This window comes from Urocitellus parryii, chromosome 1 (genome assembly GCF_045843805.1).
Source record: "Urocitellus parryii isolate mUroPar1 chromosome 1, mUroPar1.hap1, whole genome shotgun sequence".
Lineage (NCBI taxonomy): Eukaryota > Metazoa > Chordata > Mammalia > Rodentia > Sciuridae > Urocitellus > Urocitellus parryii.
Window position 1 is genome coordinate 245,687,404 of NC_135531.1, and position 17,885 is coordinate 245,705,288.

Genomic DNA, 17,885 nt, shown 5'->3' on the forward strand with positions numbered 1-17,885 from the left:
ATACCTGTGATGAGGCTAACATTTGCCTTCCTTTTCAATGGTGCACCTGCATCTTTAAGCCAACACAAGCCTGAAGTCATTTATGCAGGTCAGCAATGAAAGGCTCAGTCAACTGTCAGGCAAGCTTCTACAGAAACTTTTGTCACATTTTACTTTCTTCTAGTCAAAGCTGGGAGACAGTTATCAGTCACGAGTTGGAATGGTTAAAGTTTCAGCAGTAGGAAAAAAAAATCAGGTCTGAGTTCAGGGGTTTTGTTAACATTCCAGTGCAATTCCAAGCATACTGGATGAAAGACAAAAGGCCTGGGTTTGAGTCATGATTTTGCTCTTCCCTCCATTCTATGAGCACAGGCAAGTTATTTTGTACTTTGAAGTCTCCATTTTATAACCACATACTGCAAGGTTAAGTTTTTTGGAAATCTTCTTTATTCCCAGACATGGCTGAGAGGGATAGCCTTAAAATGATCCAAATCAAACAGAAACAAAGAGAACAACATCAGAGTTCAGTCAACTATGTGGAATTTTTAAAATTCCCTCTAGTGTCTACAGGGAACTGAAGATGGTGCTGAGACCTCAAATGAGGAAAGACAGAGGGGCCCCAGAGTGGGGGAGAAGGGCGAAAAGAGGGATGAGTGCTGTCAATCCAAGCTGACTTGCAACAACTGAACAACTGAACAACTGTTGTGTCTATTTGGGTGCAACAGACACTGTGGGAGTCATCACCCTTTAGTTTCCTAACTCTCGTCTAGGTGAGCACACTCATACAAGAGTCATGAAGCTGGACACCTTGGTCTATGATAGGTCGTTACATTTGTAGGTGTGCTGCCCTCCCAAGGGAAGAGAAAAACTGGGGGTGGAGAAAGAAGAGCCAAGGCCCCAGAGTGATTGCGGTGGAAGCCACCTGGTAGAAAAGCGGAATTCTAACTTGTGATGCTGAAACTGAACTTATTTAACAGGTGAAGCAAATTGAACCCAGCCCTCAAGGGCAGAACAGAAGATCTTAGATGTTAAAATGCAATTCACTGTTGCTTTTTTCCCCTCAAAGTCTCACTTTCTTCCCTTTGCGAGAAAGAGAGATGGAGAGAGAAGAAACCAAACTCGTCTCCTGCTCTCAAAAATGAGCATAGCTGCAAGACAAGAATTTCTATGTCAAATGATTTAAAAACCAGAGGAAGCCTTAAAAAAAAAAAAAGCTGAAATGTTTAAGTGTATGAGAACAGCACTTCCTGCCAGAAGGATTTCCTGTTTCAGGCAACCACAGCGACATGGAGAAACATCCGCCCTGCAGCCACAGCCTGTGTTCCCCAGCCACTTCTCTGTTCTCCTCACCCTTCCTCCCCGACGAAGGTGACATACAGCTTATTCCTCTGTAGATCTTTTCTGGAGTAGCCCATAATCTGATTAAAAGCATCTTCTAGCAAGTGATCTCTTCGGATAATTAACCTGTCCGTAAAGAGACAATTGGGAAAACACAGATTATTTCCTCTTCCTTATCTTTCTAGAGCCTGGCACCTGCTATTTAATTTCTATTTACCACAATTAACTAGGCTAGAGGTAAAGTTGCTTAATACCATCACTGTCTGCATTAAAAGTACACACTTGTTCTTATTTCTTAGCAGCATTAACAAACATTACATAAGAGACTTGAGGGTAAATAAAGTGCCCCACCTTTGGTCTGAAAAACATCCTGAGAGTCTTTTCTGAGTGGCCAATCACTTATCCAGAAGAAAAATGATCATACAACAATACACATGCACACACGTGTGCACCCACACACTACACAAACACACACAAATTTTTGTTTACTAAATGAAGAACAACCCTATGAGGTAATGCTTTAAGCCTGAATGCACCTAGAGAAGGAATTCAGTTACTAAGTGCTCCGAGAGAAGACTCTCTCCGGAGAACCAGGAGAAGGGAAAAAAGTCTGTGTCCTCCAAAGCGGAGGAGTTTACAATTGTGCTTAATTTAATTTTTAAATTAAGCCAATATTGAGGTTCCCTAAGGGGTAGATAAAAGTAGATGATGCTCATGGCCAATTAATTTACTTGTGATGATGATATTAAAGTGGTCCTGCCACAGATATCCATTTGCCCTTCATGTAAATGGTAATGGACCAAGAGAGGACAGGGAGGCTGGGTGCATGAAACCGATGGTCCAGACTTTGTAAGTCAAGTGCGACACCATTACAGCTCAGAGAATGATGGTGTTGGGGATGGGGAGATGAAGGTGAAATTGACAACGAGCCCTCCTATGCAGAGGGGTCAGGCACCCAGGTCATAGTGATGTTTCAAGGGTGACCCCCCTCCTCTGCCCTCTCTCAAGTAGCATAGTAAGCTGTATTGGGGACATGGGGAGGAGGGGAAGAGTGGTAAGTAAGGAATGAAAACAAATCTAGGCCAGACAACATGATGAGGATGTTTCAGTGCCCCACTGAAAGGGAGGGTGAGAAAGGCAGAAACAACATTCATGACCCATTCTCTTATAGATGAAAGTTGTCACAGAGAATGAAATAGAGCTAACCATACATTCAAGTCAGCTCAGAAAATAGTAACATGCTGTGAAAGACACGGCAATAATTTAACATCTAATGACTATCCAGGAAGCCAACAGAGAGGTACTCTTTGGGAGAAAAAAAAATTAATCAGCTTTTTATTTGGTCTCTATTTTTACAAGGAAAGCAGTAGTGCATTCCCTGCTGGATTTCAAACCTTAAGCTTAATCGTATGTTAACTCTAGAACTACATCTTACCTGATACTGTAATTTACAAATGCCAAAATAATCATGCCCACTAAAACATAGGCTCATTGTCCCAAATCACAATTTCCTAAATTCCCAACTACATCCCATCCTTAAACCATCTATAAATCATGTGGTTTGTATTACTTTGACTTACTTTAATTTCCCTGGGCCTTGTCCATATCCTTTAGTCTCTAACTTCCTGTAAAAGTTCCTTAGTTTGGCTTCAAAATCTCTCTTGTAAGGGGCTGGAGCGCGGGCATTGGCACGTTGAGTACCTAGAGGACACCACAGAGGAGGACAAGCTGGGGTTGAGCACTGTCCTTACCTTCATCACATTACCATGAAGAAACCACCCCCATTAACAAATAAAACCAGTAATACTTTCAGCTTCTGCTTCCCCTCCTCTCCAAGTTGAAGGATATAGCAAAGCTTAACCAGGGTCTTAAGTGACATCTTTGTGGCTTTTTGGTTAAGAATAAAGATCCTCTTTGAATCGTTACAGGATGCCCATGTTTTTCTCAAATATGTTCCCCTTTTTACTCCAAACTAATATGAGTCAAACGGAGTTACTCATGTCCAGTGGTTAACTGTTCAGGATGAAGTATCTTTCCTTGCTGCTGAAATGATATCATGGCAATTCAACAGGAAGCTACTGTGTGAAAGTATGTGGCATATAAGGCAAGAATAGTCAGTTTCTATCATTCCTCACCCCCCAAATCCACAAAAGGTTTGTTCACATATGCACTATAAAAATAAGAAAGATTTCAGATATATAATTATGTATATTTGTTATTGCAGGGTAAGGTAGTCTTAGTATAAAAACAATGCAAACCTAATTGCAGAAGGTACTTGTCTTCTGGCTGCACAAAGAGTAAATAATAGTGATATTTATTGCATTCCGAATGCGCCAAGTGCCGTGAATATCTACAGAATATTTAAAGATACTTATATCATTCAGTAGCTCAGTATAAGAGCATCACAGTTTCTTCCTCTTTCCACAGAAAAATCTGGCTTTGTGTCAAAAGGTGACTGAGCAACAACTTGGGATATTAAACTGATGAGGAACAGGGGAGTCAGACACAGAGACATGAAAACAACACTGGATATTTCCACCAAGTACTTCCAACTCAATAAAAGAAACCAGAAAACACAAATTGTGAAGTCTTGTTCATCACACACCATGTAAGTTCATGAAAAATTTCCTTAACAAATGAATCAGCTGTTATTTATTATTAGTTTATTATTTATTGCTAATACTGTGTTAGATTCAATCATGGATGCTAAAAATGAATAAGGTAGGGTTCTGGCATGACTGTCTTGGTTGGGGAGACAGAATTAAAACATAGAAAATAATTAGAGCATAAATCCTAAACTAGGTGGTACACAGATTATAAAGCAGAGGTGACAAACCTATAGCCCTTAGACTATCCCCATATCCCCAGTCCTATAAATCTATTTTGTTTGCCCCACTTGTTTTTTCTTTTTTAAGATTTAAAATTGATTAACGACATTTAAAAATTTAGGAGATTTCAAGTTTAAAAAAAACTATATTTTTCTCTTGAAAATTATTTGGGAAATATTACAACAACAGGCTCGCATTTCCCGGGGGAGACAGGAGCAGCTGTTCTATTAAACCAGGCCTGTGTTCTTCCCTCTGCCACAGCTACTCAATGACACTGGCTGCCTGACCTCCTAGTATTTGCTTTTGATATCAGTGGTATAGAAAAGTTACAGTGATGTCACAGAAAAGTAATGAGCACAGGTGGAGATTAAAATGAAAAAGACCTAAGGAGGGAGGCTTCATTGAACCAAACCTTGAAAATGGAGGAGAATCTCTATTCTATACTGGGACAGGTCAGCAAGAGCTGGAAAAATGGTTGCTTCATATTCAGAAGATGCTGAAGAGACCCACTAGCCTGGAGTGGAGGGGGGCGTGCTAGAGAGTGAACGGGAAATTAAACCAGTCAGAAGTGCTGGAGTCGAATTAGGAGAGGAATTTTAAAAACCTCGCAGAGGAGTTTGGCATGGTGAAGCGAACAGTGGATAGCCTTTATAGGTTCTTCGGCAAGGGAATAACATACAAATGGTGTTTCATTAACAAAATTATTTTCAGAGTGTGTTGGACCCATTAAGGGTGGGAAAGAGGAAAGGAAACTAGAGGGTGGATACCCAGTTAGAAATTGTTGCAGCAACCAAGGCCTGAGGGGATAAGGACTAGTCAGGAGGGTGGTGACTCAGAGGATCATTTACAATGTGAAATATGAATTGGTAACAGTAGAAAAGTAAGGAAGAGGAATGGGAAACCCCGATAACATCGCTTTTCAACAATAACAATAGCTATCATTTGTTAAGTGCCTGCTATATTAGGGATGATGCACTTTACACAGAGATCTTGAGAAATCCTCCCAAGTCTATGAAGTGGCCGTTATTATTATTACTATCATCATTATCACTTGGCAACTAAGGAAAACAAAGATGCAGTTTCTTGTCCAGGTCATATGCCACTGATAGTAGTGGGTTTGGGACTGGAGCCAGGTCAGCTTGATGCTAAAAGCATTGTGGGAAATGATGCTGGTGGAGAGAAGCATGTGAAGCCTTATACATACTGAGCTGGAGATGACAGCTGGTCAGGTGGATGTGCTCTACAGGTACTTGACAATATAGTACTGGAGTGTGAGTGAGAGACCAAGGCTACATCAGTGGACTACATGAGTTAGTGTATAGGTGACACTTTGTGCAGTGTCTGCTGCATAAGAAACTGTCATTGTTATCTGCATAGAGGTAAACGGTAACACATGGGGAAATGTGTTGGGGTTTTAGGAATGGATATTGAAAAAATTGACTACTGATCAGTGATCTGTCTGGAGATCTGTTTGTACAATTAGGAATCTTTTACTCCAAAAGCTAAGAGTTATGTCAAAAAGAAAAAAAAGTAAACTTGACCTTAAAAGATCTAAGAAGCAGAAGAGACTCCTAGCAAGATCTCAGTCTTGACTGCATTTTAGAAGCACTTAGGAAGCTTTTAAAAATTCCGAAGTTCAAGCCACACCCAAAATGCATTACATCAGAATCTGTGGGGGTAGGACCCAGGCATAAGTGTTGTACACAGCTTTCCAGATGGTTTCTCTGTGCAACCATGGTTGAGAACCAGGATTCTCTTTACAGGAAGATCAAATGTAACCAGCAAAACATGTGGGTAGCATCCAGGGGTTAACCCAGGGGGAATGCTTCCTGCATGTATGAAAGACATCATTTGCTCCACAAAGGAACATGAACTCCATGAGCACGATGCTGCCCTCCTGGGTGGATGAGGGAGGAGGGCAATGAAGCACAAATCCTTGGTGCTCCAGTCTAAGAAACTGCAGACGAGTAACCCAGACAGCTCAGAAGACAGCCACAATGAATCAGCTTTTAAGAGGACAATCATTAATAGAGAAGAGGAAAATGAAGGACAAAGGACTGAATGAAAATCTTTCAAGACTCAAAAGAAACATGATTCTTTCAGAGTTGATTACTTTAAGAAACAGCACATACACTAGGGCTGCATAATTTGAGATGCTTAAAAGGATGTGGGAAATACCACAATGCATTCCATCACTATCAGCACAGACATAATAAAAATTAGCTCTGACTCCATTCACACGCTAGGTAAAGCGATTTCATTATGGAGGCTCTGGAGACAAATTATTCAACGCAAAAATTCTTTTCCTAATACGTATATTATGAAAAAAAATCACTTATATATGCTTCAGCATTTAAAAATTACAGTAAACTATGCTTCTGGTCTTTGTCAAATTCTTAATTACAAGTCAGGTGCAACTGCCAAGAGATTCCAGGGGAGGAATAATGCTACTTCTGTTTTGAAAACCAAAAATGTTCCTGGAAGCTTCTGCTAACAGTATTGTATGGGAACCATAACTTCCGGTGAAGTTCTAGGATAGGATGTTCTCGCAGAGAGGTGCCTGTATGGTCTTCCCAGTCTTACAAAAGGAAATCAGATACCAAAGGTCAATGTTGCATCTAGTAAGTGATCAAATGAGGAACTGACTTCATGTATGGTCAGCATTATACTAATCATTTGGAGGAAAATATTTCAGTAATAGATATCAGTGGTTTTTTTTCTTCTTTGTCAATTGCTAGGCACACCTAAAGAACTTTCATAGAATGGTACAGGATTTCTATTACTATTAGAAAATTTCTATACTATTATAGAAATTATTACTATTATTAGAAAATTGCAAATTAAAGAATTCTACCTGACAAAACATTTTAAACGACACTAGAAAAAGGTTGGCATTCAACTCCCGAGAAATCTCAGTCTTTTTTTGATTCTGGTGTGCAACTTGGAACTCAGATGACTTTGATGACTAGCACTTGCCCTACACTGGATAGGGTTTGGAGCTTGGCCTAATCCACAACAGCTCTAGGCCTCTGTTTTGGGATGACTTGGAAATCCCCTTCTTTCTTGGTTTATTTTCCACCAAAAAAAAAAAAAAAAAAAAGAAAAGAAAAGAAAGAAAGGAAAAAAGAAACAAGAAAGAAAGAAGCTCTTCATATGATTTAAACAACAACAACAACAATTCCCTGTTTGTATAATCAAACTATTGAGCATTATAATAATTTCTGGAAGCCTCCACCTTCTGAACCATAGTTCAACACTGAAACTGATGGAAATAATAAGACAAATAAATAAAAAGCAAAACCTCAGAACTAGCTGGCACAAAACAAGTGCTGAATCCCTCACATTTTTGCTTTATTCTCTAAGAGTAGTAAAAGGCCCTCGGGTCATTTTTTGAGTTTGTGGATGCACGTGTACGTACCATGCATTGAAAACAATTTGATGCTCTGATTTTTCAGACTTTGGCAAAGAAGCAACTTATAAAGGGAATGTTGACAGGCATGACAATGACGGGCATCCTAATAGGGGTGAGAACATGGAAGACTACCAAAAATCAAATGCTCTCTATTGCTTAAGACAATATCTGAGAGGAGAGACAGAGAGCTGGGGAAGCAAGGGGGAAGGGTATAGAACAAGCAGTTGGTAAGATGCTAAGAATCTGCAGGGAGAGAAAGAGGAAAAGAAGATTTTATGAGAGTCCCACCATGTGTTGGAGGAAATAATCCCTTTTACAGCCCATTCCCTCAAGACAACCTTCAGTGAAGACCCTCAAGTTGCTCTCTAGGGCTCTCTGAGTCTGTTTACTTCCTCTTGGTGTGACCTTGTGCAGGTCCTAGCTTCCCGTTGAGTCCTAGTCAAGTGACCACAGCTCTGCACCGTAATAGGCACAATGATCTCCCAAACCATGAAATCTCCTCAATGAGCTGTGTATATGAAAGCAAGGAGAAATATAATGTACTTATGAAGAGTTTCAGCAAACAGTGGGTTAAACAAATTCTCTCGTGTAAAGTCATAGCTTTGATTACCTGGAAAATTCACATAAGGGAGCACATCTCCAACAATATTAGATAAATTAGGTGTTACTGCATTTAAATTCCTAGAAATGTTCACTTAAATAAACTTCTGGGTCCCCTATTTGGCATAATAAACCATATGGTATTTGCAAAGATCTTTTCCTTCTGGCAGAGCAGAGGTTGGGATTGGCATTATAAAGGTCCTAGAAAAATGAACCTTCACATTCCAAAATTTTGACAAATTTTAGGTGAGCACTCTAACAGCTGCAGAAAGCAGTGAGTCAAAGTTTCCAAAGCCCCTCTCTCTTCTGTATGTGAAAAGACCCATAAATGTGCTTGGAATGAGGAAAAATGTGTAAATACTACCAGGTTCCTGGGCATTCTGAGTGAAGATCATTAAAATTTATTGTTGTCATAATTTTCACAATGTTATTCTCACACCACTTAAGGGGGTAAAATTCCACTTATGATAAAAAGGATCAGGCCACTTTAAAATATTAATTTTACAAAACCTTCAGGAATACTGGTAGAAGAAGCTATTTGACTTAAAGAAACAGAAGATTCCTCCACAAAGGAAACGAGGCTAGCAAGTCCTGCTCTTCTATCATGTGGAATTAGTTACAGCTACTTCCACTGATATCAGGCAGTACATCCCAATCTCAAGATCAAACAGGGCCTATTGAAACAGAGTAGGCCAAAAAATGTGGAGATGATTCTTCCTGAAAATTAAAACCACCACAAATGCTGCTAGTAATTTAGATATATTTGGATTACACATGTCTTTGGAAAATTTAACTCTAAATCTAAGCTTCCAGAATGCATTTTAGGACCACCATGGATTAACCATGTGCATTTGGATGCTAAATGAAGAAGTAAACTGGGTCACCATTTTAAATATTCGCACAAAATCAAAGAATGTTCAGCCAGTGTTTAAGAGCATACTTTGTAGGGCTCCTAAGAGAATCTGGTGATCTACCTTTTTCTGAGGAAGGATGGGCCTCAGAAAGAGCCTAGAATGGAAAACCTTGATGGCATGAGTGATAATCTACATGGCTTCATTTCTTTAACCATGAAACATCAGATGAAACTTTAGCAAAGGTTCATTTGTTTGTTTTTTCTTTTCTTCTCTATCTCTCTTGTTGTTTTTTGTTTGTTTGTGTGTGTGTGTGTGTGTGTGTGTGTGTGTGTGTGTGTGTGTGTATTACTGAGGATTGAACCTCCCAGGGTCTAGCACACCCCCAACTTTTTTTTCACCTTTAAATTTTATTTTTAGACAGGGTCTTGCTAAATGGCTGAGGCTAGCCTTGAACTTGTGATCCCACTGCTTTAGCCTTCCTAGTAGCTAGAATTATGAGTATGTACTACTGTGCCCAGCCTAGCATAGGTTCTTACTAAAAAAAGACCTCCCTGAATGACTAAATGCCTAAGCGGCCAGCTCTGCAAATCAATAAGACATGGATCCAGTTATGAATGACTCATATATGGACAAACTATGCTTCTTGGAAGAAACTTTCCAGAAAGAAAGAAAAAAGGATAAATTAACATTTCTTGGAGGTATGCTAAGTTCCAGCACCATGAAAGGCATTTTTCCAAAAATAACCATCAGAGGTAAAGTGACTATCCTTATGTCCATCTTATAGAAAAAGAAATATTCAAGATCAGGGAAGGAGGTGAATTTACTTCAAGTCACACAGCTGGTAAATGACTAAGGTCGGCTGTGTATTCCATCAGTTTTTTCCCCCTATATCTTTGAACTTACCTGTAGTGTCAAGGATATTTCCTCTCACCTGGTGTCATCTGAACAGTTTTTTCCAACTCTCCCAGAGTTGGCCCATGCTCTTCCTTTCTGCATCCTGCCTTCCCAAAGGCCTGTGTTGTGATGGCTGCTTTTTGCCTCATTCAATAAACCATTCTCCTTCCACCCACCCTGAGACTGCTCCATGTACATGCTCAACTACCTTACCCCAAAGACCCTTTCTTCACTTTCTCCTCTGCCTTGTGAAAAGAGCATGCCACACTCCTGGCTTCTACTTTACATCCTGCATCCTTCTATAACTGGTCATAATCCAGTTTATTTAGCAGAGATCGTTTATAACTTCACAATTTTAAGATCTCATGGTCTCTCCTCAGACCTCATTCTTCTTGAAACCTTGGAGCATTTTTCTCTGTGAACTGCACCCCCTTGAAAACTGACTCCCCTCCAAAGACTTTCCTCATTCTATGCCCAAATCCATTGGCTCACCTTCTTTTACTCTCCTCAGCCCGTCACTTAAATATTGAGGCTCCTCATTATCACCATCAACTATTTTCTCTTCTTTTCACTGGCATTCCTCCCTACTTCCTCTAAACTGCACTCTGGGCTTCAATGACCACCAGTGCACTCAATTCCTGGCGATCAACCTCTACTTCCCTCCATGACTATTTTTTCCAGATGTCTTTGTGTATTTGCAGCTGATGGCCCAAAGATTTCTCAACAAAATACATCCCAAACCAAATTCATTTCACTTCTCACTTCCCGTCCAACCTTTTTCCCCTTCTTGGTAAATGGTGCTGACATCTACCTAGCAATGTAGGTAGTAAGGACCTTCGATTCTACCTTGACTCTTCCCTATTTGGACTCAAAGTCCTTGTCTCTGCATCCAACATAACCCCTGCATTTATTCCCATGTCTTCACCCCATGCCCCAGTCCAGCCTTTTATCCACCGTGTCACAAGGCTAACGTAACAGCTCCCCAAACGGTATCTTGGGCTCCAGTCTCTCATCTATTCTCCATACTGTCACCAAACGAATCTATATTATTGTTATTCTTCTGTTTATAAGTTTTCAGAGGTTTCTCATGGATTTCTCATTGAGATAAGGCTTCACTGACCAACTGGGCCTACTCTACCTTACCAACCTGAGTTTTCAGACCTCCTCTTCACTTGGAACTATTAATTTGCCCCTAACAATGCTTTTCCTGCGTCTGCACCTTAGCTTATGTTTCCCCATTAACTAGAAAGTTCTTTCTTTGTTCTACTTGGCAGATTCCTATTCATCAGCATCTAAGGGTGACTTCATGTCTGTTATCCTCACCTTCCCCAAACACCCCACCCCCAACACTGAAGGAATAATTGTTCCCACATCTGCGTTCCCATACAAGCTCTTCATTACAGGACTAACAACAGAGTTCAGAGTCATTATTGACTCACTACACCTCCATGAACCCTTCAAAGGCAGACTGCATTATTCATCTGTATACCACCAGGGTTTAATTCAGTGCTTGGATCATAGTTGGATGCTCAATAAATCTGTGTTATGTGAACAAATTAATAGACCTTTTCCTGTTTGCAGTATTCAGTTAGGCTGCAGCTTCATTATCATAGCAATATGTGAAAACACATGTGATATATCAAAAAAACGTACAGCGCTTTTAGTGATACTCTGGATATTTGAATTTCTATTGAAACAGTTTTAAATTTTATAGCTGTTAAAGTGTGAAAAATTCATTGCCTATAATAAGGATAAATATAGTCAATGTTCTGTCAGAATTATGTCTACATTCCTTAAAAAAAAGACTCATTTGCTATGTTTCACTTTTTACCATTCATTCATCCATTCATTTACTCCTTCCCTCCTTCATTCACATCCTTTTTTCAAAAGAGTTTGAGTTTACAAATATGAATTTATCTATCAATATGCTCTTTCTGACCATTCAGCTTTCTTTTTGTTTTTTCCTATCTAACACAGTTAATGAATACTGAAGGGGGAGAATATCTAAGTCCATGACACTGAATCATTTAAATTCAATATTATTTCTTGAGAATGGAGACTTTATTTTCCAATGTCTCCCCACTGGCACTTTATAAATACAAAAAACTAACATAGTATTTTGTACCTTAGTATTTTCCAAGGTGTATAAGGCACCACATAACATAACAATGAGTAAATTCTATGGAAGCCTGTCGTACTACTAACACTTATCCCCCTATTCATCATCTTTCTGCTAAAATGAATCCCCACAGAAATAAGATACTTTTAAGAGACAACAAATGCCACACAACATGTACCTGTGCCTACACTAGTCCTTTAGGAAGGAGAGAATATCTGACTTTGGGGCATACTCCTCAGAGAATTCACATGAGCAGTAGGTGGACTCACCTGGTGAGTTCTGAGGAGATGACACGGGGGAGCCACGTGGGGACTGACAGTAGCTGGGGTGGAGTAAGGCATGTGGAGGCACATATGACATTATCTCTTCTTCAAATAAGCTGAAGAACACAAGAAACAAAATGCATTCTTTAGTCAAAGAGGTGGGGGAAGCCTCATTTGCACAATGAGTAGGAAAGTAGGAGAGTCTGTCCTTCACACAGCCCATCCCTCAGAGGTCCCTTGTTCTCCACCACCATGACTTATAGGTATTCTTCCATAGTTTTGTATTCTGAAACATATCTATATAGAGGAATGTATAGATGAACATGCCTCCTAAATTGTTAGAAATTATATAAACTCTAAGTATATAGCATTCTTGATTTGTTTTTTCTCATTCAACAATATTGTTCTAATTCTGATGTCTATGCATAAGGATCTCATGTGTTCTTTTTGTTTACAATATAGCAGGCCATTCTATAAACATATCAGTTTATTTCTCTATACCTCTTTGGACAAACATTTACTTTTTTCCAAGTGCCTGCTTTTATCCTCTATGTGTCACCTTGAATATGTATAAAAGAGTTTCTTAAGTGTAAATGTAGCATATACCTAAAAGTAGTTTCTCAGTAAACACACATATGGCTTTTCAACTGTACAAATATTATCCATGTGCACTCCAAAGAGATTGAAGAAACCACAATCCCACCAAACCCAGGTAAAATGAGAGTTCCTGTGTCTCATTTGGTATTATCAGAGTTTTCGAGTTTTACGATCTTCTATTGTGATATGGTATCTCATTATTTGAAATTGCATTTTTAGGATTATAAGAATTTTTCCATGAATTTATTCGTGCTCCAATTTCTATGAAATGCCTTTTTATATCTTTTTTCCATTTTTCTTTTGGGTTTCTTCTTTCAAAATATTCTAAGGGCATTCGTCATCTATCATGGTGCTGATATCTACCTAGCAGTACAGGTAGTAAGGATCTTAATCTCTTTGTTCTAGTGCTGTGAATAGTATCCTTTCAGTTTGTTACCTTTCTTTATCCCTTGATATGTGGTATCTTTTATTATATAAATTTTGCAATTTTATGTGGCTAAATTAATCAATCATTTCCTGTATGAGTTCTGATAGAAGCATGAGTTTTACATGACTTATTAAAAGGATACAGAGAATTGATAAATCAACAATAAATGCCATGGGTCATTTAAAAATTCTTGTGTTTTATAATAGCCATGTTAGATGGTAACTTTACACAGGTTGACTTTGAGTTGAAAGTGTCATAGGGCTGTATTATTTCTACATTTCGGCTCACTGAAAATCAAGTACATTTGTACTGGGGTGATTTCCCTTCTTAAGAAACAGACAAAATACAAAAACCAACATAAAATCTTCCACTATGTACACAATAAATACTCTGCTTGAGTCCATAGTCACTGATTGAAGCAAATCCAATACCAAAGTGGTGTAAAAAATAAAGAACTGAGGATAAAAACAAAACACCCACATTTTTAATAATCATTAAACTACAAGCAGGTACGTATAACACATGTATCAATGTATGCTATTATTAAAATAATAAATACATTTGATCACTCAAATGAAGTACAACATTTTTATGTAACAATAATGGAACTACTAAATAGAGGTAGATTTTTCATACCACTCTAAATAATCATTACCTTCAGAGAACCTGTGTATTTTCCTAAAACAGGGGACAATGTGACCTTGCCCTTTATACAAGAGTTTTCAGATACTGTTGAATTCAACCACATAATACATAGAAATTCATGCAAATTACAGTATTTATCAAAGAACAAAGTACAAATATTTGAAACTCTAGGGTAATAAAATATGTAAACTTAAACCATCTAGAGATTATTTAACTAAGGTTAGTTGAAGAATATTCATGACTTTTGCTTTATAATATAGTTCTTACTAATTCCAAAAGCAGAATTCTTAGTTTAAATGAAAAAAATTAGATTTCTAGAATGAAGCAAAAGAGTCATTTTCTAGCCAGAATTCTGTAACAAAACTATTTTGTCACCAAACTCTGAAAGAAAGAAAGATCACACTCTGATGCTAACAGGCCAGTAGTCTTCCTGACCATGTAAGCACTAGATGCTGCTTTCAGAATTAGCTTAGTTTACCACAGAAGAGGAGCCAGGCCATCCCTAAACTGAGAAGTGACACCTCCCTTGCAGATGTTGTTCAAGGTCAAGTGGAGAAAAGTGGCTGTGGAAAGTGATGACATCCTTTTGAGTTATGCTTCAACCACACAAACAACTTTTGGGCAACAATACAAGGGATAAGCTTTTGGCAACAATCAAGTAGTCAGTGTGAAATATGGCAACATAGACAGCAACCATCAAGTGGAGAATTAGAAATGGCCAGAGTCAAGATCATCATAAAAAACATGAATGGTTGTTAGCACTCAGGGACAAATAAAACAATGCCTCAGTGGCTCAGCATGACATTCCCTTAAATTCTTCAGAGGCCTCTGTGGTGGGTTTCCCAACCACTAGGTAGAACAGACCTTTATTTTACTCTGGCTTGCCTATATTTGAGAGATAATATGAAAACTGAGAAAGTCTTTTGAAAACTTGACAGTTTCCCCTCTGAACCACTCTAAAATTTAAAAACCAAAGCCAATCTAACCATCACAAAAGAAAACACAACGGGTCGACTTTATGAAGGGCTTTCAAGTTGGCAGTGAGTGCCAGGGACCAAATTTCAACTTTATGATCCAATTTCCCAAACCTAAACTCATAAAACCACAAAGTAAATAAGTAATATCTTGAATCAGCAGAAGGAAACAAAACACATTTTAAGAAAAAAAAAAAAAAGAAAACATAAAGATGACCTCTGTCCTGCCCTGAGGAGGTAAACCGTATGTAGCTTCTTTGGTTACTCTTCTATTCCATTCTGACAGGGACATTGTATTCATTCATCTCTATAGTCTTTTCCCTTCTCAAATACCACATCCTTTTTCCAGGAGGGTAAAAACAAAATTAAACAGATCTCTGTGGTAACAAATGCAATATCTGAAATAAATCTTCAATGTATTTCCTTAAGTCTATTTTAAGATAAAGAAGACATGTTGAGGCTATCAATATTGGTATATTATTTTCTAAAATGCTTCCTAGTATCTATCAGGGAACTGTCTACTTCACCGTGTGACATACCTCAGCAACATAACAAGGTCTGCATCACTAGAAAGGCGTACCAATCCTGGAGTCCCTTCAGTTCGAATAAATTGGATCTTCTCCCTGTTCAGATTGAAAAAAAAAAAAAAAAAAAAAAAAAAAAACCCAAGCTCAGAATACATGTGGTAGGCTTTAGGGATGTAACTCAGTGTAAAGCACATTTTTAAAATAATTGCCAGAGCACATTTTGGCTCCTATTATGTGGCAGTTACTCTGTAATCCCCTAGGAATACACATCCCATGGAGGTCCCTGGGAACATCAACATCTCCTAGTTCTAACATGGTTGTGGAGGGTATTATGTTGTTGCTTTGAACATCTTGTTGACTAAGGACTGCTGAAGACAGTAGTACTATGGAGTCATTAAAACCAGTCCCCTCTGAGAGTGAAGGCCATGGTGAGTAAAAATCTAAGCAATAGTTTTAGGCTGGTCTACTGCTCTTCCATAAGTAAGTATTCACATTCATCCCTTGCTATTCTAAAAAGGGATTGTTAAGATCATTCATCTATTCTAAGGGTAGACCTAAAGTTAAGTGTGAGGAGCTCACTGCTACCTGGAAGCAGATAGTATCTATGCATTATAATTTCATTATAAATGCATATGGCTTTTTTGAATCAGTGAAAAACAGAAACACTTAGTTACTACAGTTGATGAAACAGATTTTTTTTTGTATATGGGCAAACATGTAACATACCTATACATATCCAACCCAATGGTGTGAGTTATTTCAGGCACTATTTTATTATGAACACATGTGACAGCACCAGTTTTTTTTGTTTCATAAGTTATCTTCATGTTAAAACTTTCAACTTGTAAATAACAAGTATATATATAACAAATTGTATTTATATAGAACACAATTTTAATTTTAAAAATTCTCCTAGTTGCTTTACTTTGTTTACCTAATGCTATTTCAAAGCATACCATGTTCATTTTTGTAAGATAGGGGAAAAAATAAAAACAAAAAACTGTGGTACTAAAACTATCACATTTGATTGGAACAGAGAGGCCAAGAAAATCTGCAATTTTACTCTGAGCACTAAGGACAATCTATTTTGATTACTACAAAATGAAAAGTCAGTCTCTGATATAAATATTTATTGAGATTTAGTTTTTATCTACAGAACATCTTATTTTTCTACTTGATATTTTCATAAAGTTCCAATGCATTTTAGGTTTACAAGTTCCAAATTCTCTTAGAGACTTGAAGGCAATAAGTGGACAGCAAGGCTTAATTATTCAGACAAGAATTTCCCATTACATCAAAATTGATTTGCCCTTAGCTACACAGATTAAGAGGTGTGATCTAGAGTTTAGTTCTTCGTTTCTTGTGGCTAGATCCATTTTACATAATGTTAATATACAAAACATCTAATCTTTAGTATTACCAAATTTTCTTTTCTGTCCTTTATTGCCAGTAACTACCATTTTTTAAAGGAAAGACTGAAGAAATGAATGATGGAGAGGTGCATAAAATAACTGCTCATGCCAGGCACGGTGGCACGCCCCTGGAATCCCTGTGCCTTAGGAGGCTGAGGCAGGAGGATTACAAGTTCAAAGCCAGCCTCAGCAATTTAGTGAGACCCTAAGCAACTTAATGAGAAAGTTTTTTAAAGTGCTGCAGATATGGCTCAGTGGTTAAGCATCCCTGGGTTTAATCCCTGGTTAAAAAAAGAAAAGAAAAGAAAACTGCCCAGAAGTGCAGCCTCCCAGCTGAGATTACTTTAGCATGAAGTCTTGAATCAGGAAAGACATTTTCCCTCAAGTGGTCTGGAGCATGTGATGGAAACCTATGCCCATTATCTGGTGAATGGTTTTCTGATAAGAAATCTAAACACTGACTCAAAAAGGCTAAGTTAGAAAAATAATTATCTTGGAAAAAAAATGAATAATTACTTAACCAAAGCAGTACTTGTATAAGGGTCAATAACAATATGCTTTGATCTTGAAGAATCAAAAGTTATCTCCAACAAATACATAGTTTATCTGCTTGACCTATCATCACAATGAAGTCAGGCAAATAGAACAAAACCAAAAACCAAAGAGCATGAGCATTCGTCCTGACTTAACTGGAACTGTATGAACGGGTCGAGTGATGAATGATAAAGAGCCTATGTTCTGGACTGTGGCCTATAAGTTTCCTGTGAATAAGAAAACAGCACAGCTCATCTGAGTCATAGGGGTGATAAGATGAGGAAAGGAAAGGGGGAAGGCACCAGAGGAAGTATGCCAAATGGGAAATATTTCATCACTAGTCTGATTCTTCAGGCAAGAACATGCCAGAGACAGGCAGAGACTGGTTTCCTCCAGGCCAACTCATCTGACCCATAATGATGAGCCATGTGTCATATGCTTCCAGGAGCAGAAACGGGAACATGTCATCTGATGTACTGAGT

At 38.3% G+C, this 17,885-nt stretch overlaps 1 protein-coding gene across 3 annotated transcripts in view; it reads right to left on the bottom strand.

The window, feature by feature from the left end:
* Positions 1–17,885, bottom strand: part of Hecw2 (HECT, C2 and WW domain containing E3 ubiquitin protein ligase 2) — a 212,444-nt gene that overhangs the window by 40,225 nt on the left and 154,334 nt on the right. For all 3 annotated transcript variants that reach the window (XM_026408846.2, XM_026408847.2, XM_077803065.1), the window contains 4 exons: positions 15,470–15,553; positions 12,294–12,403; positions 2,898–3,018; positions 1,330–1,443 (listed from right to left, as the gene is read on the bottom strand). In XM_026408846.2, the coding sequence (XP_026264631.2) occupies positions 1,330–1,443; positions 2,898–3,018; positions 12,294–12,403; positions 15,470–15,553 (429 nt within the window). The remainder of the gene's footprint in view (positions 1–1,329; positions 1,444–2,897; positions 3,019–12,293; positions 12,404–15,469; positions 15,554–17,885) is intronic.